The following is a 23,675-nucleotide window of genomic DNA, read 5'->3' as shown; positions in this document are numbered from 1 at the left end:
TGTACAGGCAAGCTATTTTCGTACATTTGTTCAAATATGAATTATTGTTATCATTGACCCCCATGAATAACAGAACAAACAATAATTAATTAATTATAGTGTGTACAGGCAGACTATTTTCATACATTTGTTCAAATATGAATTATCATTATCATTGACAACTATGTCACTATGTTCTGAAAATCCATGTTCTCTGTAAAACTGAAAAACATTCTCTTAATAACATTTTTAAGCTCATTTTTAAAAATGGAAAACTGTTCTATCTTTTTGATGCTTAAGGGAAGAGCACTAAAAAGGATTTTGAGGTGATATATTGCACTTTTGTGATATTGGGCTGTTTTATGTGTATCTCTGTGGAAATCATTCCTGTGTCTTGTTGGGTAGTCATGGCACTCACTATTTAAAGAAGAAAATTTGGGGTGAGATTTGAAAAAGTAGATACTTTCGTAGATATATACAGATGGAAGCGACATTATTCTTAATGCTCGTTTTTGAATAATGAATGACCGGTTTGCCAGCCTTGAATTACCCCAAAATAAGACACCATACCGCTATAGACTATGCATAAGAGCATAATAAGCACATATTACTGTTTTTTCACTGCAGCAGTTTTTCAGCATTCTGAGTATATAGCAGGATTTACTTAGCTTTTTATTGAGCATTTCAATATGTTTATCCCACTTTAGATGCTCATCTAACCAGAACCTAAAAATTTTTTGTTTGAAATTTGTAAAATCTTCTGTTCACCAAGTTTCAAAACTATATTGGGCTTTACTTTATTCGATATGTGGCTGAAATTCATCCATGTTGTTTTTTTCTCATTTACAAATAAACAGTTATCTCTAAACCATTTTACTGCTTCTTCTTTTGTTATTTCTACTTTGTGTTGCAAGTCAGTCTCATTTTGAGCTTTAATAAAAAGACTCGTATCGTCCACATACAATAGAACATTAGCTAGTGTTAACAGTTTGGTAGGTCATGTATGAAAATCAAGAAGAAGAGAGGTCCCAGCACAGAACCTTGTGGCACTCCATTACTAACTTCCTTATATTCTGAAAAGTAAGAGGGTCCTTTGTGAAATATTTCTACTTTCTGGTATCTGTCTGACAGGTATGATTTAAACCAGCTGTGAACAGTACCACGTACACCATAGCAATATAGTTTTTCAAGCAATAATTCATGATCAATAACATCAAATGCCTTTGGTAAATCTAAAAACACCCCACAGTATACTTTTTTTTATGATCTATAGAGATCAGGAGAAGTTTAAGGAAATTATATACAGCTGTTTCAGTTGACCTATTTTTTCTGAAGCCATTTTGCTCAATGACTAATATTCTACTTGTGTTCAGGAAAGCGGAGAGTCCTTCATGCATTATTCTTTCAATAACTTTTGAGAAGCAAGATATCAAGGATATTGGTCTGAAGTTTTTTACATAATGAGGATCACCATTTTTATATAATGGTTTTATTATTGACTGCTTTAGTTCTTTAGGGAAAGTGCCAGTGCTGAAAGAGGGAGTAATTATGTCTACAAGGGAACGAGCAATATTTATGCTTTGTTTAAGTACTTTGTCTGGAATGCCATCAGTCAGTATCGCTAAAAGCCTCTCGTACACACGTATTAATTTTCTCATTACACTGTAATATATGTATGGTTTCACAAGTTACAAAACGTTAAAATGTTTCTTCATCCATTCTCAAATAGATGGATCAGTCATCTTTTTCCAATTTTAGCTCGTTGAAAAGATTATCATATAAGTGCGACGCACGGTTTACAAGCCAGTGCTTTGTCCACTTTTTACGTTGTGACCTCTTTCTTTTCAACTTTCGAAATAATACCTGTAGACAGCAAAACTGCTTTATAAGCAGATTTACTCAATTTGGCCATAACCTCTACACTGTTGCCCGATAAATTCAACACTGAGCAAAACTGTACCTACAGTCGGAACGTGTAAATGCAATGTAAAAGACGCAGACAGTGGTTACGAATCTAGTCTGCACAGACAAATCGGGAAATGTAAAGGAACTTTTAGAAATGAGAATAGCTTGTTGCCTTTTGCTGAATGCTTTCTACAATTCGATGGAGCAAGCTAGAATCTTGACGAAAACAGCAACAAACAGACTGTAATCCGCCAATATACATCACTACCCGTGTTTTGCTGTCGGAACACTCTTGTATGCGTACACAAGACTGGTCTGGCCTTGCTTGAAATTATATTCTGCCGAAATCACACGAGACTTGGAATTAAGGTCGACCTCAGTGGTATCGATAGTGGAATGAATGAACGTCTGTATGAAAACATGGACTCATGTAAACTTTACACAACCGCAAAATAACGTTGAAAATTTAATTTGTAGGCCTTTTGTGTTTGTTGTTTAGTTCGACTCAGGTTTTGTGCTACAAATGCTTAAAGTTCCTGTGAAGTCGGATCATCTTTTGTGTGATGGCAAATATTTATGAAGCTCTTCAAAGTGTGTAATGTGATGAAATTTGTAATTTTTTCCCGTGGGTACTCGTATACCAAAATACCTTTTCATGATTTATTTTCAGACGTGAATTTTGATGGCCAAGCTGTGCAGTTTCTCCTCGAGTCTCAAGGTTTATCAAGCAATTTCACATCCGACGCTATTGGAACACAGAAAGACACAAGTTAGTGCACTAGTTTCTATATCAAATCGTAGCTTCAGATTCTTTTATACTGCTTAAGCTGTATTAGCCACTTCCAAGTACTCTCATATTTAGTAAAGTTCATTCTTCATTTTTGCATTCATATAAAATGTGCTGTAAATCCCATCATGAAGGAGAACCATTAGAGATGTGGAACAAGTCAAGTTGCACATTAACAGGCAGTAGCATCCACTACAGGGCACGTCGGTAAACTACACAAATAACAAATTATGACTGTTAACCTAGTCAGTGTTCCACAATTATCATTTATTCACAGCTGTCATTAGCCTCTGAGAATCTTGGAATTGTATGAAGTGAATTTTTTTTAGTGCTGCATTCTGGTAAAATGAGAAAATAATAAGAAAACAACTAAGCTATTGTCAGTTACTGAGAAGGTTGCCTTCTTGATGCACACAGTTATTTAACGAAGTACTATGCGTGCAGTGCAGTGTAATAACTAAGCTACATCGGTCCATTGTGTTCCAGGGTTTTAGTAAGGAATCCTCTATATCTACTTCTTCCTGGTGTCATTCCATACCTGAGCAGGCTAGCGTGTTAATCATTATGTGGTGATGTTGGTGGTAGAAGATTCCCCCTCTCCCTCATAAGGAATTTGTGCACCCCACTTGTCTGCACAGTGTAGGTAGCAGCACTGTATTCTCCTAGTTATATGGGAAACCAGCACTTGTTGTTAACCTACCATGTGCCTCCCAAATCCCAGAAGCTAAATACGGGCATGTGCAACTATCTTGGCAGGTTAAAGAATTATTTTTACAGCAAAAATTCAGATTTTACTTTGCCCAGAAGGCAGTTTCTATGTCCACTGTATAATTTAGGTATATTTCAAACTGTTTTGGTAAAACCTTCTACTCAGTACCATAATTGCAGTGAAATAAATAATGCTCACATCTTGTTTACTGGCACGCTGAGTCTAATTTAATTCCATTTTAAGGCTGTATGTAGTTTGCTTTTATTTCTTTGTTGATGAATAATGCTTCGCCATCAATGCCCGACGTATCATTGTGTCTGAAGATGCTGAGGAAGAATTTTACATGTACTATAGGCATAAACTGCTGTACAGTTAAATGTATGGTTTCAGTAAATGTATATGTTGAAGATTGTTTAGTTTGTGTACTATTTTTCTGGTACATGTTGAAACAGCAGCAGACTTGAATACAGCTAAGACAGAGTACGAAAGGTGCAATCTGAACATTAACAGTGATTTCAGAATTCATAGTTCTATATAATCTGACAGATCACTACAATTTATGTCCATAGTACTGTTTATGAACTACATTGGCTTTCACTCCTCTGGCAGTAAATGTTTTTACCACTTGAATAAACTTCTTTCAGTAGCTCATCAGATCCAAGAAACTGCTCTCCCATACAATGACATGGCATCTTTCGCAAATAATTTTCATTTTCTCTCGGAAACAAAAATGATTAGTCAGGATATTTAAGCCAAAGAGCTACATTTAACTTACATAAAGCTTTTGTCTCTAAACAATTCTCATTTGTGAACTGTGTTATCAAAAATCATATTTCAAAATCCTTTCATCACTTTTCAAACTACGGGAAATCTGGAACGGAATAACAATATGATTTAGGATTGATTGCTATCATCACATAGATAAGGCATTGAGTAGCAGACAGGCATATGGTCTCAGCTGAGGTAGGTAACAGATTTACAGAAGAGGTGCGGAGGCGAAGATTAGCAGGATAGAGCTGGATGGTTTAATAACAAAATTCGGAAAATACTGATGAAGCAGAGGCTATTGCACTCTCGGTTCAGAACAGAATGCGTAAATGAAAAGCAAAAGTTGTAGAGATTTGTCGCTCTGTAAAAAAATCAATGTGTGAGGCACACAACTACCATCTTCTTATATTAGCAAAACTCTAACTGAGAACCCAATAAAATTCTTGTACTATATAAAATTGCTAAGCTTGTTGATCAGTCTGGAATGGCAGTAAAAGTTAGCCAAAAGAAAGCTGAAATTACAAATTTTGCATTTAATGATTCCTAAATTGTGCAAACATACTGTCATTTGACCGTCACACAGACTCCCATATGAAGGACAAAATAATAGGCGTCTCTGGCATAGAGAAGCAACTGAAAGAGTTGAAAACAGATAAGTTGCCAGGTCCATATGGAATCCAAATTTGGTTTTAAACAACATTGATGCCTTACTTTGCTTGCATTTATAGTGAATCTCTTGCCCAGTACAAAATTCCAAACGACTGGAAAAAAGCACTGCTGAATTCTTTATATAAGAAGGGGAAAAGTTGGGAGCTGCAAAATTACAGATCAGTATCCTTAACTGGGGGGCTGACTCTGATTCGGATCTTTATATGGTAAGAGTGAAATGCAGGCACTGCATAGCTGTCTATAGATCCAGAGGGAAGAGAAAAGCTCCACAAAGATATAGTGTTTCCAAATTGAAAGAGAAGGGGGTACCCGAAAAGTATGAAAGAGAACTGCAGAATAAGTGTGATGCTAAAAAAAGCCATGCTCTGAAAAGCATAGAAGAGAAGTGGAGTACGATTAAAGAGGCTCTACAAGAAACTGCAGAAAAAGTTCTATGTTTAGAAGAATGGGTGAAAAGGGCAGGATGGTATGATGAATATTGTAAAAAGGCAGAGGAAGAGCCAAGGAAGAAAGTGATAAACAGGGCATCAAGATCTAATACAAAAGAATTCATGAAAGAGGCAGATAGGATTTGCAGAAGAAAGAAACGAGAATTAGAGAGGAGATGGATTTGGAGCTAGAAGAAGACTATAATGATCAAGAAGTAAGAAAATTCTACAAGAGAATTCAGGAACTGAAGAAAGGCTTCCAACCACGTACGGTATTCTGCTGAGATAAAGAAGGAAATTTTATAGGAGGAGAAGAACAGGTTCTAGACTGATGGGTTGAATATTTCAATGAGCTGCTGAATGTCATTACAGAAAGAGAAGTTTTGGAAGAAAATGAAACTGTGTGACCAACCGTGGCGGAATGTTACTCAGGATGAAAGACCTGTACCTATACCAACAATAGAGGAAGTTAGGAAGGCAGTTAAAAGTGTAAGGAATAATAAGGCTCAATTTAACAACATTTCAGCAGAGATGATCAATGATGAAAGTGAACACCTAACAGGATTGGTACATCAGCTGATAGTGGAAATATAGGAAAAGGAAGAGATGCCAGACCAGTGGAACATGGCCATTATATGTCCGATTCATAAGAAGAAGGACAGAGCAAACTGTGAAAATTATTGTGATATTGCTTTAGTCAGCTTGGTGTACCAAGTATTAGCCAAAGTAATTACCAGGAGACTTGCACCAATTACAGAAGAAATACTCGGCGACTACCAGTGCAGTTTTTGTTGAAGCAGATCAACAACTGACCAGATCTTCATTATAAGGCAAATAATGGAAAAGTGTTATGAATATAATGTGTATGTACACCAGCTTTTTGTAAACTTTAAACGGGCCTATGATAGTGTTAAAAGGGAAAAGCTATACAAAACCTTAATGGAGATGGAATTCCCAAGTAAACTTATCAGACTGGTACAAATGACCCTCACCAGCACAAAATGCCAGGTAAAAGTAGAAGAAAAACTTTCTAAAGAATTTGAGGTCAGCCAATGGTTAAGACAGTGTGATGTATTATCCACACTACTCTTCAACAATGTGTTGGAGAGAGTGATGCAAAGGGTGGAGATTGATAACTGAGGTGGCACTCTGTTTAACCATATGCACCAAAATCTAGTTTATGCCGATGATGTGTGTATGTTGTCTAGAAGTTTGAAAGAAGAATTTGGCAGACTGGAAAAGGAGGTAGAACAGTTGAGACTTAGACTAAACAACACAAAAACACAGTATCTCTTTGCTTCCAGGAAAAATGCTGTTGTTACAGAGAAATATGTTAAGTTTAACAGAGACAATTATGAGAGATGCAAGAAGTTCCAATGCGTGGGAGTGCTGGTTAAGAAGGATAGCAGAATAAGAGAAGAAATAAAATCTAGGATTGCTGCAGGAAATAGAGCTTATTGGGGCCTGATCCAGATCCTTCAGTCACGTAGCCTGAGCAGAAAATTGAAGGTAACTGTCTATCGCACAGTCTTAAGACTGGTGGTAATATATGGCTCAGAAACATGGACAATGACTGTAGCAAAAGAAGAGTTCTTGAGAAGATGAGAGAGGAAAATATTAAGAAAGGTTTTTGGAACCGTGTATGAGGCGGGGCAATGGAGGATAAGGAGAAACAAGGAATTGGAAGAACTACATAGAAATCCTAACTTGGTGACTGAAATTATGTGTAACAGATTGAGATGGCTGGGCCATGTAGAGCGAATGTCGGAGGATCGAATTGTCAAAAAGATTTACACAGGAAATCCAATTGGCAAAAGAAGCAAAAGGTGACCCCGGAAATGATGGCTGGAGGATGTGGTAAATGAATTGAGAAAGATTGGAGTCAGGAGATGGAGGAAATGAGCAGAAAATGTCCAGGATTGGGCTGTGATCATCAGAGAGGCCGAGACCCTACTTGGGCTACAGTGCCAAGGAGTAAGTAAGTAAGTAAGTATCCTTAATATTGGTTTGGTGCAAAATTTGTGAACACACTTTCAGTTTGAGTATAATAAACTTCCTTGAGATGGAAAACTCAGCTTATGCTTTTCTCACACACACCCTGTGAGCCATGGATGAAGGTCAGCAGGCAGATTACATATTTTAGAGCTCTAAACAGTCTTTGACATGTTGCCCCACTGCAGACTGTTAACGAAAGTATGAGCATATGAAATAGGTTCCCAGACGTGTGAGTGGCTCGAAGAGACTTATGCAGTAGAACCCAGTATGAGTGTTCATCAGGGGCAAGGGTACTGCCAGGAGACCATCAGGGAAGTGTGATAGGACTGCTGTTATTATCCGTATAGATATATGATCTGATGGGCAGGTTGAGCAGCTATCTGCAGCTATTCACTGATGATGCTGTGGTGTATGGGAAGGTGTCTCGATCTAGTATCTGTAGGAGAATGCAAGATGAGTTAACAAAATTTCTAGTTTGTGTGTTAAGTGACAGATGGCTCCAAATGTAAAGAAAGAAAGAAAAAAGTAAGTTAATGCAGATCAATAGGAAAAACAATCCTGTAATTTTGGAACACAGCATTAGTAGTGTGCTGCTTGGCACAGTCACACCAATTAAGTATCTAGGTGTAACATTGCAAAACGATTTGAAATGGAATGAGCATGTGAGGATTGTGGAGGGAAGACAAATAGTTAATTTTCAAACATTGCAAAATCAAGGCTGGATGTAACAATATTATGAAAAGAAAAGTTGCTATTCATAATATTGAATGGTTAATTTTGATTTATTGGGAGTATTTTAGGAGAGTGTTGTTCATATGTAAAGAGGATCATGTATATAGAACACTAGTGCAACCCGTTCTTGAGACTGATTATTTGGGATCCCCACCTGATTGAATTAAAGGAACACATCAAAGCAGTTCAGAGGCAGGCTGCTTGATTTTTTACTTGATCAACATACAAGTACTATGAAGATCTGTCGGGAACTCATGTGGGAATCCATGGAGGGAAAGTGATGTTCTTATTGAGGAACACTTTGACAAAATTTAGGCAATTGACATTTGAAGCTGAATGCAGAACAACTAAGTCTTCTACTGCCAAAATACATTTCACTTAAGGACCACAAAAATAAAAGAAAGTGGAGCTCTTACGGTGGCATATAGATAGTCATTTTTTTCTCACTCTATATGTGTAGAACATAAAAGGTAATGATTAATAGTGGTACAAGATACTCTCCGCCATGCGCCATATTGTAGCTTGCTGGGTATGTATGTATCTGCAGATTCTAGATGCAGCAGTGAGTGGCTGTTTTGAGGGGGGGGGGGGGGATGGAGAGGAGAGAAACAGAGAAGGAAAAGGGACTACGTAAGTGTGCTTGGGATTAGAAGGCATGTGTGAAGCTGGAATGATGGGGGTAGGGAAAGAGATAAGGGCAGGTGAAGGAGAATGGCTAGTGAAGATAGAGATTAGCAGGTTACCAGGAAGGGTTGCAACCTGCACAGTTCAGAGATTACAAGGCTGCCGGAGAAATCCACCTACGAGCATTGCCTCAGAAGTCCAGCCTGATCTCCCGTCCTTCTTGAAATACCTAGGTCTAGTCCAGAATCTCTTCCCTGGTAGTCTGTCTCCCTCCTCACTGCCACCAGACTCCCAACCTTCTCCATGCTTTGTAAAATACCTAGATCCACCCAACCTGGCTGACCCATTGTGGCTGGATACTGCATCCCCACAGAGAGATGTCTGCCCTTGTGGAGCAATACCTTCAGCCTGTTACCTACTCTCCTTTTAGACACTCACCTCCATTGAGTCTCCACAGTTCTTGTCCCTGTACCACCCAGCAGGCCCTACTCGCGACTGTCAGTGCTGCCTCCCTTGTACTAACAGCCCTGAGACCCTGGCCTTACCACCATTGAAACTATCTCTTTCAATGCCCACCTGACTCCAAACCTACAATCTCATGCCAGATCACCAGGGCCAACTGTATACTCACCCATAGCTACTTCTTATTGGAAGTCATGACCTACAAAGAAATCCACAATACGGTTACCTTCAACTGCAGGGCACTGTACTCTACCGACCTGTTTGTGGACTTATAGGACTCCTTCCAAACTACATGGAATCCCAAACCTGTCACCTGGTTCAGATTCATTGATGAAATTTTCATGATTTGAACTGAGGATGAGGACACCATATCCTCATTCCTCCAGAACCTCAGTACCTTCTCCCCCATTCCTTCACATGGTCTTGCTCAACACAAAAAGCTACTTTTCTTGACATGATCCACTATCTCAAGGATGTTTCCATCAGTATCTTCATCCACATCAATCGCACCAGCTTCAAATAAAATCTCAATTTTGATAGCTGTCACCTGTTCCACACGAATATTCCCTTCTGTACAGCTTGGTCATCACATCTGCAGTGAAGAATGATCTCTCTGCAAATATACGGAGGGTTTTATTGAGGCTTTGACATGTACCCTTTCCGCCTTGTCCAGAAACAGTTCTCCCTTGCCTAGTCTCCCCAATCCCATACCATGCTCCTGATACCTGCTGGGAGGCACAAAAAGTGCCACCTCCCCCACCCCCCGACCCTCACCCCCAAGGACTCAGGACTGGAACAACTGACTCATGTCATCAATGTTTTTCTATTAATGTTTTGTTATAACTTTCCACTGCTCTTCCTTGTTCCATTGTGCTGAGCACAGTTGTTTGATGAATCACTCTCTCGTTCTTTAAGAGATTGTTAGTTCTCGGTTCACATATTCCACTCTGTTGTCTGCGCACAAGACATGAATTTTACTATAAATTTGTTTTTTCACTAGCTTCATGAAATTTCTTATTGCTCCCAGTATTCGAGTTTTGTTACTTAGTACAGTCAATACCTTTTATAGTGACATTGCTTTCAATGGGATGTAGGTTATAAGAGGGAAATCTAATGGTCCCATCTAAATCCTATTAAATGCTATATTTAAAAAACTGCTTGGTGCGGCATTGCTGTTCCATAGTGCTTAGAGTCATTTGAACCACACTGCTTATTGCGATTTATCATACAAAACAAAATTTTTTATTACACATTCAGAGAAAAATATATTGGCTGTAATGCCTAATTACCAGCAGCAATGTACTGCTAATTTTGTAACTCTTGTTTTCTACAGATTATTGGTTTCAAATTGGGCACTAAAATGGATGCATCATCAAATGCAAAATGCATACCTACATCTTAAATATAAAAAAAAGGAAAAAAAAAGAAAAAAGATAATTGGTTACCTGAAGTAGGATTGCATACTCTAGTATCAGTTACTGTATCACATTTTACAGTTAAAGCAAGTGGTTAAAAAACTAAACAACACTGACTTTGCTGTGATTATAGAAAAGCAGAAAATTAAATTCCAGTATGTGTTATTTTTGCGAAGTACAGAAGTGTATAGTGTATTTGTTATTGATGTTCTGTGGTTGTGTGTTACATACAGCACATCACATTTCTGCAACATTTTAAAGAAAAACATAGGAGAAAGTGCAGGCCTTTGTGTAATTTATGTATAGAACACTGTCTTTTAATTTTGTTGCTGTTGATTAATTATTGTAATACAGTAACAGGAATGAAGTTGTGTCATTTATAAATTGTATACTATACAGTAAGTTTTTATCTCATTCATTATCAAAGACCATGTCCGACATTATTGAACAATTTACATTCTTGCTATTTGTTTCTTCACTTATTAAAGGTTTTTAAATTTTGCTGGCATTTTTTTTTGTGCACATATTGCATAAACATAAAAAAATACCTCATCAGTCCCTCTCCAAAAATACTGTAAGTGTACTGTATTTGTGCTACTTTTTGAAGTGTTAACTCTGTGCTGAGAGATGAAGAAGCTTACACAGGATAGAGTAGCATGGAGAGCTGCATCAAACCAGTCTCAGGACTGAAGACCACAACAACAACAACAACAACAACAACTCTGTGCCAGCCTAAGATTAACAGATACAGTTTTTTTAATAAAAAAAAGTTCAAATGGCTCTAAGCACTATGGACTTAACATCTGAGGTCATCAGTCTCCTAGACTTCGAACTACTTAAACCTAACTAACCTAAGGACATCACACACATCCATGCCCGAGGGAGGATTCGAACCTGTGATCGTAGCAGCAGTGCGGTCCAGGACTGAAGCGCGTAGAACTGCTCGGCCACAGCTGCCACCAACAAAGCAAAAATCCAGTTTGTGTGATTGTCAGCTATAACAACTGTAAACCTTCAGTTCTTTTCACATTATTGTAAATGGTTTTGACTGTATGTACAAAAATATATTTCTTGGGTGATCATCTATTAGAGCCAGGAAATATCAGGAACCTCCAGCTGATCTTGTTTGCATCAGTCCACACAAGGATACCTTTTGCTCTCAACTCATAAAGTTGGAAGGCTAATGTTGTCCATCTACTTTCTAAGCACATAATAAGTGGAGACTCAGTAGTTCCCATATAATAATATCATTAAACATATCTTCCTGGAAAGCTTCCATTCTGCCAGATATTAAATGTCGTAATCCTCTTTGCCACAAGTTTAACAGTTGGTATGGACTTGGCTTTAACTAAATAATTATTTGGTTGCTTCAATTTGTACATACTATTATCATTTATTGCTGTTGCAACAGTCTTTTCCTTATTGTACATACAACAGACTTGTTACTTAAAAATGATGGATTGTCTCTGTTCCACCATCTTACATAAAGTAAATTCACATTTAACTATGACACCTGATGCTTTAATTTTTGTCTTTTTTCTATCAACTTGTGCATCAGTGTGTGTGTCATCAATTCCTTCTGTAGGTAAATTCTGTCAGTTCACCAGTACCAATCGTGAAGTTAACATCGATCTACTTGAATTCATTCTAAAGCACCAGAATAAATATTCTGGCCATTATATATGGCTTTACCTGCTGCAGTGAAGAATGTCTTGTAATTCCCTTCTGATTATTTGCTATTTCCCTTGTTTTTGCTACAACAGTTTCTTGCAGTGTCACCATACTTATTACAGTTGTAGTTCTTAGTCCCTTGTAGGAATTGCACACAAAGTTTATCTTTCTTGTTCAGCTGAAGAACTGTGTCACTATTGACAGACTAGCAGTTCCTTTTGTACTTCACTTCCTGCAACAGTTTAATCTCCAGTTATTGGTAAGTTGGAATTTTGGAGACTCATGATCATATCTTTGTAGTCATCTGGTAACAGTAACAATAAAATGCATGTTACCCACTCATCTTTCACTTCAAAATTCAAAGCACTTAACTTATAAGTGGGAATTATTGTGGATACGTATTCTTCTACTGTTGTACAGTTTCCTAGCTGTACAGTTCTCCAGTCCCCTGTAGTGGGAACATAGACAGCAAACTAATTTTTCTGTGAAATCTTGAGTCTTCATATACCTGTTTTAATTTTTCCTGGGCTTCTTTTGCAGTTACATTCTGCAGGTGCATGGCAATTGCTGGATCGAGTGACAGTATTATTTTTGCTCCAGCACCACAGACTTTCAGCTTGTCCTTTACATGTCGAGCAGATGTATTCCCATAACTTTTCTTGTTGAAGATATTTGTCATTGCAAACACATGAATTGTAGTTCATTCTTCCTTTCAAATTTGTAAATAATAATGAATTTAATGCCATAATTCCAGCTTCAAACAGATCACTGAGTTTAGTTATTTGTGGTTTCATAATTTTTAGCAAACAGCATTTAATGGTTGGACTAGGTAAACTGGGCCCTATTCATGTTGTTTTTTGCTTTAATATTCAACAAAGCGATCACGGTTTGAAGTAGCACAAAAACACATTTTGTTACACACACACCCACACACACACACACACACACACACACGATACTTGGAATATGCACATAGGAACAAGAAGAAAGGACATGCATAGAATTTGTGGCAAAGGGCAATATATCAGCCAGAAAAAATGAAATGATTTTTTGGCTGGGGACCCCATCTGGGGTTGTTCAGCCACCTAATGGAAGTTGTGTATCAATAGTGATGAAGACAACGCAACATCCAGTCCCCAAGGGGACAAGATCTCTGATGTGACTGGGAATCAAATCTGGGCCCTCCCGTGGCAGTTATCCAACTGACACTAGGCTACAGAGGCAGATTATATCAGCAGAAGCATAGATTGTCATTTATAACAAGATCTACAATATTGTAATAAGCTGTGTTTCTGGCTACATTCTCACAGCCAAGAATACGTTTTTGAACTATGAAATGTTCTGTGTACAACTATGTTGGGAAAGACAAATTGCTACTTACCATAAAGAAGACATGTTAAGTTCCAGACAGGCACAATTAAAAGCCACTTACATAAAGCTTTCAATCACAGCCTTCATCAGTGAAAAAGAGACACCATTCATACAGACATACATGCACACATGGTTGCCAACTACAGCATCTCGGGCCATAATGCACCTATCACATGGGATACCAACAGCAATCTGGAGGGGCAGGGAACTTTAAGGGATTGTATTGTGTGGATGGAGAAAGAGACAAATGCTGTCTGGTAGAGTGTGGCTAGGATGCCAACAGGTGCAGCGTCAGGAGGTTGCGGGGTAGGGAGGTGGGGAAAAGGGGAGCAGAAAAGGAGAGGAACAGGGAAAGACGGGTGGTTGCATTGGCAGACAGTGGCAAATAAACAGGGTGGGAGATGAGAATGGGAAAGAGATGATAGGGCAAAGGGTATGGAAACTGTTGGATGGAGGGTGTGGGGACAGTAGTTACCATAAGTTATCTATTTTTTATAGGAGTGTTATTAAAAGGTCACCAAAAAAAATTTTTTTTCAGTGAACAGTGAGTAAACTCTAAGATCAAACCTCAGTTTGTCAGCTGGTTAAGAAAGTATTACTGCAACATATGCAAAAAATCTTTCGATTTGTCAGGTGTGAGAGTCAGACTGAAATATCTCATTTTAAAGGGGAAGCTCTCTTGAGTTTTCTTAAAATAAAAGAGAGGATCAACTCCCTTGAAAACTTTTCAAGTGCATCTGCGATTGCACCAAGATTCTCGACAGTTGCGAGAATCATTTTGTGCAAGGGACATTGTTAGAGAAGCTTAAGCAATAGTGGCCTTGAAAGATGTTAATGAGAAGTTTTTATTGAACTTGTGTTCAGATGCTGGAGAGACATTCAAACTGTTGTTTCCAGATAGTTCACTTGCTTTTATCTTCAAACTGAGTGCAACAAAGTGCAAATATATGATCGACTATGGACTTGCTACCTACTTTTCTTATGGGTGTAAAAATAAGCTGCATCAGTCTGATGAGTTTGTCCTATGTTTTGATGTGACATTAAATAAAATTTTAAAGATGAATCAGATGGATATCTTTGTGAAGCTTTTTGATATCAGTAGAAGTAAAGTTTTGCCTGGACAGAAATTATAAATCCTTAGAAAAAGTAAGGAGAAATAATGTGGAAGCCACCACAGAATGTTTAACAGCTGTGTATCAGTACCACCAGCATGGGTGCATGTTGATCACAACAACAGACATGCCATTGGATTGCAAAGCAAGGGTAGCAGATCACAGCAGTAAATGGCACCAGACAGTGATAAATGTGTAGCTAGGGGGGTGATTTCACCGCACTAGGTTGAGTCTCCTGTTATTGGTGGTGTAACAAGGTTCTGGAATTTAGTGAAAGAAATAGGCACAGGAGGCATATAAATAAGTCTGGATTTTAAGACAGGGAGCACTTCTCGCCACCAGAAACCGGTAGTACCACCACAATGCCAGAGCTATGCCGGACAACAAGAATCTCCAGGAACTGCATGGTTTTAGGACTGGGCTGCAGCTGCCACCAACAGTGAGTCCTTCATGAGACTTGGTATCAAAGCCCTGCTGACCTGCCATCCCCGCCTGTCGCCGTGGCCACGAGTTCCTAGTAGGACCTGACACCGTAGTGCCAGCTGCTGTCTGACTCCTGTCTGAGGGCAGTGGGTTGAACTCTGGGCACTCTCCACATGCCGCCACTGTGGCCACGTGCAAAACCGAGGAGCCTTTCCCCGATTGTAAAGTCCTCACTCCATGACAAGTAGCATTGCTGAAGGTGACAGCCGTGGCTTCCAAAGTCCGCCAGCCTCAGCAATTCAAGGCACCGGCTGAGCAGCTATGGGTGGAAGCTGCCACTCGTTCATCAGCAACAGCAAGGGGGCAGTGAGTAGAGGCGTGCCTGCCCCGCTATGCCTTGTACTGAACTCAGTAAAAGTCACTTTTAACTGTCCACAGCATTTCACCTTGAACCACCAGCCTATCATCTCCACTCACTCATCCTCCCAGCATTCACAGCACGCTGCATGTTTTGTAAAGTGTTTTAACAGCATGTTTTTAAGCAGACCTACTTCACACGTTTTACTTCATAATTTTATTGTAGGAATCCAACCATTAGATCCAAAAACATTTTTCAAATTTCCACAGACAAACAAAACTCATTAACATTGACGTTTCTGGGTTTCTTTTTGTTAATGGAGAGAGATAAGCTCTGCTTTGCGAGTGGTATGTGGATAATTGTTTTGCAAAATACATATATTTTTGATGATCCGCCTTCCAACTGTGCAGAATATACTGAAATGAGAAAATATTGTTTCCTTTAAAATACTGCACCACTTGATGGTAGAAAATGTGTCACACCTTGACAGAGTTTTGGTAATTTTGAGTGATTTATTAACTAAATTTGAAGCCACTGAGAAATATTTCAGCACAAACAAAAGACTTTTTATTAAATTTGAACTGGTATTTTTCAAAACTGTTGCTTTAGAATGTACATCATTTTAAGAATGTTTCAACCTACAATTTGACTATTTGTCTCCAATTTGCAAATTATTGTACATAACTTGTTCAAAAACATTATTAAGAATGAAACTCCGCTATAGAGTGAAAATTTCATTCTATTATTAAGAACGACAAAATACCATTTTGTGTAAGTTTCTCATCATTGGAGGCTAACGTAATCCGTAACCAAGTGAGACAAGGAAAATTGAGGGTTAACATATTTTAGAATCATTTTACACTGCTAATGGAATGTCTGACATAATTGTTGAAAAAAAAAAAAAAAGAAAGAAAAAAAAGCCCATTAAATTAATCATTGCTGTGAAGCACATACCATTTTGGAACAAAATTTTAAAACTTATTTACAAAAAATCAATTTATTCTTCAATACTAGATTACTTTTATTCATATTTAATGATGAGGAGTAAAAAACACCAGGAGCTTTGGTAAGTTATTAAACTGAGTATAGTCTTTTCACAAGAAAGTGCAACAGTTGAGATTGGTTTTTGGATAAATAGAAATTTTGTTGGTAACAGTCAGAACAAGTTTAGTTGCTCAAAGAACAGTAGAAAATGCAGCAAGATTACATCAAAGAATGAAGATTATACCGTTTACCCAATTGCTGTTGACCAATGGTAGTTAACCACAGATGACGTGAAAAAAAAAAATGCAAAGAGCCAAGAAAAACACAAAAAGAAAAGAGTAGAAGAAGGAAATTTTCTTTAGAAGTAAAAAGAAACTTGAGGAACTGAGAAAAGTTGAGAACCTTGAATTTTTGATAGGAGAAAAAAAACAACCAATCAAACACTGAAATGCTACAGAAGAAAAAAACAGTGATAATGAAATCTCACATAGTGCAGTTATTTTGCATATTTCAGCCTGCTTTAACATATTTATCATAGAGTAGGTGATGTGTGATGTTACTACTACTAATAATTTAGAACTGTGTAGGCATGAAAAATATGCTTTTTACTATATATTCTATGTTGGCATCTCTTTGATTTAAATTTTAAAATATACTATGTTAAAAATTCAGTGTAAAAAAATAATACTAAAAGGAGAGCATTAGACAGCTATTGAGGATGGTAGAAGCCAACAAATAAGAAACATTTTTCTTAGAAGGTAAGTAAAAGTTTGTATGTTAAAAGCTGAGGGCCAAATAAAAGTTTTTTTACTTAATTGTGGAAAGTCAGGAAAATCAATACAAGAATAAAAGTATGAACCATGTTAAGAGTTTGGATTGCAAGCCAGTACGGCAGATCATATAACAAACATATTATGTGATTTGGACTAGTACTAACCAAAAATGAAGGCTAAGGGCTGGAAACAATGTATAGAATGAAACTTCCTGGCAGATTAAAACTGTGTGCCCGACCGAGACTCGAACTCGGGACCTTTGCCTTTCGCGGGCAAGTGCTCTACCAACTGAGCTACCGAAGCACGACTCACGCCCGGTACTCACAGCTTTACTTCTGCCAGTACCTCGTCTCCTACCTTCCAAACTTTACAGAAGCTCTCCTGCGAACCTTGCAGAACTAGCACTCCTGAAAGAAAGGATATTGCGGAGACATGGCTTAGCCACAGCCTGGGGGATGTTTCCAGAATGAGATTTTCACTATGCAGCGGAGTGTGCGCTGATATGAAACTTCCTGGCAGATTAAAACTGTGTGCCCGACCGAGACTCGAACTCGGGACCTTTGCCTTTCGCGGGCAAGTGCTCTACCAACTGAGCGCACACTCCGCTGCAGAGTGAAAATCTCATTCTGGAAACATCCCCCAGGCTGTGGCTAAGCCATGTCTCCGCAATATCCTTTCTTTCAGGAGTGCTAGTTCTGCAAGGTTCGCAGGAGAGCTTCTGTAAAGTTTGGAAGGTAGGAGACGAGGTACTGGCAGAAGTAAAGCTGTGAGTACCGGGCGTGAGTCGTGCTTCGGTAGCTCAGTTGGTAGAGCACTTGCCCGCGAAAGGCAAAGGTCCCGAGTTCGAGTCTCGGTCGGGCACACAGTTTTAATCTGCCAGGAAGTTTCATATCAGCGCACACTCCGCTGCAGAGTGAAAATCTCATTCTGGAATGTATAGAATGTCTAAAAGAAAATATTATAGAAAGAGAAGAGTAGGTGGAAATGAGATGGGGATGGGATACTTGGGAGAAGAATTTAATGGAGCACTGAAAGATTGAAGTGGAAACAGGGCCCCTGGAGCAGAAGGTATCCCCCTCGAAATTACTGAGATCCTTGGGTGAAGCAGCTACAAAGCTATTCCACTTGATGTGCAAAATTTCCTCAGTTTAAAGGAGGATGTAATTATTTGAATTCCAAAGACAGCATGTGCTAAAAGATGTGAGTACTGTGAAACCTCTATTTTACATTTTCATGCAGTCCAATAAAATATGCAAATTTGTGGAAATTACAGAATTGAGGAAAATGTGAAAGCTCCCAAAATATGAGCAAAAACACGTTCAATTGACATATTTGATTAAAAATTGCAATACTTTCCAATACTTTGTATAAAATCTGTCTAAGTGAATGAAATCAAATATACAATACAATGCTTACGGAACAATTTCTGGTATTGAATTTCATCAGCTCTTAAAAAACAGCAAGTAAAAACTCACAAAAAAGTGATATTGTATCTGGGTACAGGGTAGTCAAACTGTTTTCCAATACACGACGACTACAAATTATATGTTCAATACATACGTTTTTGAGAGATCATCCTTTGTGCTTACCCAGAAAAAAGGAAAAATTGATGAACATGTATTAAACCAAAAACATCACAGCAGCTAAGTGGTTAAGCCATAAGCGTAAATGCAGACATCTGCTTAATGACATACTTTGTCATGATTGCTGCTATTGTTTAATGCTTTTCTTATGAGCTGCACTTCATATGGTCATCACCATCAAAATGTCATTTTAGGCTTGATGAGAGAAACAGACATGAAAAAAATGATTTTTTTTCCCAATTGACGTTACAAGCTTATTATAAGTCGGCTCAGTGAGTTGCTGTACACTGTGTAAAATGTAAATCTGAAAGAATGCTCAGGTTTGCTTCATGCCCTCTACCACTACTGCAAAGCTTTACGATATAGTGTGTGGTTCAGAGTATATACATGAGCAGTGTAGGTAGTTGTTGCAACTGTATTGTGTCAGATTTGAACACAAAAATCTTTAAAGTGTGCTATCGCAAAACCCTCCCCCTATTTCCACGTGTCATATCTTTATAGCACATCGTCTGCTTGAAAAGCATATTTCCAGCACTTCACAAAATGCATTCACACCTACCTGCACTCCCTTTGTTGAAGGGCCACTCCCCCTCTCCATGCATCCAGTATGTGAGCTCATTTTACTACATGTGTTAGTGTGTTGTGGTGGCTGCACTGGCTGTTTGGTGACTTAACAAGTCACCAACCAATAAGAGTCGGAAATGGGTGACGTTTCCTCAATTATGACCAAGCATATTCTTCGAGTCTCAGTGTTTGAATTTAAAAGGTTGACAGTTGATATTGTTGCTGAATACAATACGTCGGAAATACATGCAAAAAGATGAGACGGAGTTATAAGTGGCACGAGAAAAGGTGGAGGCTGGGCCCCTACATCACATATTGGCTCGGTCCGGAGCACTTCCCAGACTGTCTTGTTTTTCCATTACCGCTGCAACCTCGCAGTAGTTCTTTCATAACTGTGCGATGAAGCTAAATGTTACAAGGTGTGTTGGCAACAGCAATTGTGGATTACATAAGCATTTCCTCCCTCGCTTCTTCCCTCCCCTGAAATATTGCCTTAATTCCACCACCACCTGTGGTGCAAACCATCTGTCTTTTGAGCTAAGTGTAACTTGCTCAGTCACATCAAATGTCAATAGGATGAAAACGGGATGAAGTCAAGCGAAATGTTGCATAAGAACTTAGAATTGAGGTAAACCTTACTAGGAAGATCTTATGGGTTTTCCACAGGTGCTACCAATTTATGGTGTAGAGTCGCGAAAAACATAAAATTGTGGAATGTAAAATCGAGATTCCACTGTATTACTAAACCATTGGTTCGATAAATTGTCGTCGCAATATAATGACACAAGTTGTTTACAGAAGAACTGAAAAGCTGCCAGAAGCTGATCTCAGGAAAGTTATGTTTGTCGCTGACAAAACACCAAACTCTTATTGGAGAAGTCAAATGAAACCCTAATGAACGTTTAATGATTGGGCGGTATATAATGCATTGACATTCAAGATCAAGAAAACGATCAGTATGCACTTCAGCGTAAAGATGGAAAACAACTCTGTTACTTGAAGTGTAAAATAGATTTTGTAATGAACATGAAGTTTTTAGAGGTGAATATTGATTGGCAGTTAACTTTGAATGGACATTGGCAAAAAGAATGTCATCAGCATGTTATGTCTTAGGATTTGAGCAGCATTTTTTTTTTTTACAGCCAACATCTTGATGACAGCCAACATACATGCAGCTTTTAGCTATGCGATTCTTTTCTGGGTATCAAAGATACAAATCATGGACACAATTTTTACACTGCAAAAAAGGGTGATGGCAATAATAACTAAAGTAGTTGTTGGCTTCATAAATAACTGTTTAAAAAACTGGGTATTGTTACTGCACTAAGCAAGTACATCTACCAATATGTTTTTCAAATCAGGGTAAACATTACTGAGTATTTCACTAATATTCTGTACATAATCATGGAACTTGAACTTATGTTTACCAAGGAAAAACAAATGGAAAACTCAAAACAGCATTTTCTATCAGGGAATGAAATTGTATAATAAATTTCCCAAAGAGATGAAAAAGTTTGTTAAAATACCTTTTGTTTCAAAAGCCAGCTGGAACATTCTTCATAAGTAATTTATACAAAACAATTTGGTGGTTCATGATGTGGGTTCCTGTTGTCATGTCCTAGTTCATGAACCATGGGCAACGTATGAGTGGCCAAGTAAGTGGTCCCGACAGTCGGGATACCAGTTACTTTGGAATAAGGCTGGGCGTCTCGGACATATTCTGAGTCATGGTCACCTTCGTGCTCATACAGCAAAGACTACCAAATCCACTGGTTAGTCCCTCAACCGTTAGGGGTAAAACTCAATGGGACTCGGGGCAAGTAAGGCTAGCAACCTGCTTCCCTGATACTTTAAATATGATGCTGGCAACAATCAGAGCAAAATGCCTCGGACCTTCGGAGGTGACAAACCAGGGACTCCTAAGATACGACTTGGCAAACAAATGGCAATGAGATGGGGAGCTATTAATATCAGTGGGGGCTACTCTGGGAAGAAGGTATAGCTGGCAGAGGCTGCAAGTAAGATGGGGCTGGACGTTTCAGCTGTTAGTGACATTCGGGTAAGAGGTGATAAAGAAGAAGAAGTGGGAGAATACAAGGTCTACCTGTCAGGAATCAAAGCAGGAATAGTACAATGGGGTGTAGGGGTTTACATCAGGAAAGAAATGGAACCCAGCGTAGTTGCAATAAGGTATGTAAACGAACAACTGATGTGGGTAGATTTGACAGTGTCCAGCAGGAAAATTAGGATTGTGTCAGTATATTCGCATTGTGGAGGGACAGATCAAGATAAGATGGATAGTTTTTATGAGGCACTCAGTGATGTAATTGTTAGAGTAAAGGACAAGGACAGTGTCCTGCTCATGGGTGATTTTAATGCCAGGATTGGAAATCGAAAAGAAGGGTATGAAAAGGTTATGGGTAAATTTGGAGAGGATATGGAGGCCAACAGGAACGGGAAACAACTCTTGGATTTCTGTGCCAGTATGGGCTTAGTAATCACAAACCCCTTTTTTAAACATAAGAACATTCACCGGTATACTTGGGAAGGCAGGGGAACCAGATCTGTCATTGACTATATAATAACAGATCAGGAATTCAGGAAGGCTGTGAGGGACACACGTGTATTCAGGGGATTCTTTGATGACACTGATCATTATTTAATCTGCAGTGAAATTGGTATTGTGAGGCCGAAAGTGCAGGAGGTCAGGTCCATATGTAGGAGGATAAGAGTGGGGAAACTTCAGGATAAGGAAATAAGGCACAAGTACATAACAGTGATCTCAGAAAGGTACCAGTTAGTTGAATGTAGTCAATTACAGTCATTGGAAAAGGAATGGACAAGGTACAGGGACACAGTACTAGAAGTGGCTAAAGAATGTCTTGGAACAGTAGTGTGTAAAGGTAGGATGAAGCAAACAGCTTGGTGGAATGACACAGTCAAGGCAGCCTGTAAAAAGAAAAAGAAGGCGTATCAAAAATGGCTACATACTAGAACTCAGGTAGACAGAGAAAGTTATGTTGAAGAAAGAAACAAAGCCAAACAGATAATTGCAGCATCCAAGAAGAAATCTTGGGAAGACTTTGGAAACAGGTTGGAGACTTTGGGTCAAGCTGCTGGAAAACCATTCTGGAGTGTAATTAGCAGTCTTCGAAAGGGAGGTAAGAAGGAAATGACAAGTATTTTGGACAGGTCAGGAAAACTGCTGGTGAATCCTGTGGATTCCTTGGGCAGATGGAGGGAATATTTTGAAGAGTTGCTCAATGTAGGTGAAAATACGATCAGTAATGTTTCAGATTTTGATGTACAATGGGATAGGAATGATGATGGAAATAGGATCACATTTGAGGAAGTGGAGAAAATGGTCAATAGATTGCAGTGCAATAAAGCAGCTGGGGTGGATGAAATTAAGTCAGAACTCATCAAATACAGTGGAATGTCAGGTCTTAAATGGCTACACAGGATAATTGAAATGGCCTGGGAGTCGGGACAGGTTCCATCAGACTGGACAAAAGCCGTAATCACACCAATCTTTAAACATGGAAACAGAAAAGATTGTAACAACTACAGAGGTATCTCTTTAATCAGGGTTGTGGGTAAAATCTTCACAGGTATTGTTGAAAGGAAAGTGCGAGTATTAGTTGAGGACCAATTGGATGAAAATCAGTGTGGATTTAGGCCTCTTAGAGGTTGTCAGGACCAGATCTTTAGCTTACGGCAAATAATGGAGGAATGTTATGAGTGGAACAGGGAATTGTATCTATGCTTTATAGATCTAGAAAAGGCATATGACCGGGTTCCTAGGAGGAAGTTATTGTCTGTTCTACGAGATTATGGAATAGGAGGCAAACTTTTGCAAGCAATTAAAGGTCTTTACATGGATAGTCAGGCAGCAGTTAGAGTTGACAGTAAATTGAGTTCATGGTTCAGAGTAGTTTCAGGGGTAAGACAAGGCTGCAACCTGTCTCCACTGTTGTTCATATTATTTATGGATCATATGTTGAAAACAATAGACTGGCTGGGTGAGATTAAGATATGTGAACACAAAATAAGCAGTCTTGCAATGCGGATGATCTAGTTGTGATGGCAGATTCAATTGAAAGTTTGCAAAGTAATATTTGAGAGCTAGATCAGAAATGTAAGGACTATGGTATGAAGATTAGCATCTCCAAAACGAAAGTAATGTCAGTGGTAAAGAGATATAAACGAATTGAGTGCCAAATAGGAGGAACAAAGTTAGAACAGGTGGACGGTTTCAAGTACTTAGGATGCATATTCTCACAGGATTGCAACATAGTGAAAGAACTGGAAGCGAGGTGTAGCAAAGCTAATGCAGTGAGCGCTCAGCTACGATCTACTCTCT

At 38.6% G+C, this 23,675-nt stretch overlaps 1 protein-coding gene across 1 annotated transcript in view; it reads left to right on the top strand.

Moving 5' to 3' along the window:
- The first annotated feature begins 2,288 nt into the window (after positions 1-2,288).
- The window catches only part of LOC126483951 (zinc finger protein Xfin-like), a 345,327-nt gene continuing 323,940 nt past the window's right edge, over positions 2,289-23,675 (top strand). Inside the window, exons 1-2 of the mRNA XM_050107239.1 lie at positions 2,289-2,475; positions 2,555-2,653. Coding sequence (XP_049963196.1) covers positions 2,448-2,475; positions 2,555-2,653 — 127 coding nt within the window. The 5' untranslated portion in view covers positions 2,289-2,447. The remainder of the gene's footprint in view (positions 2,476-2,554; positions 2,654-23,675) is intronic.

Source organism: Schistocerca serialis, chromosome 6, assembly GCF_023864345.2.
Source record: "Schistocerca serialis cubense isolate TAMUIC-IGC-003099 chromosome 6, iqSchSeri2.2, whole genome shotgun sequence".
Taxonomy (NCBI): domain Eukaryota; kingdom Metazoa; phylum Arthropoda; class Insecta; order Orthoptera; family Acrididae; genus Schistocerca; species Schistocerca serialis.
The sequence above is the reverse complement of the archived record's forward strand: the minus strand, read 5'-3'. Positions and strand labels throughout refer to the sequence as shown.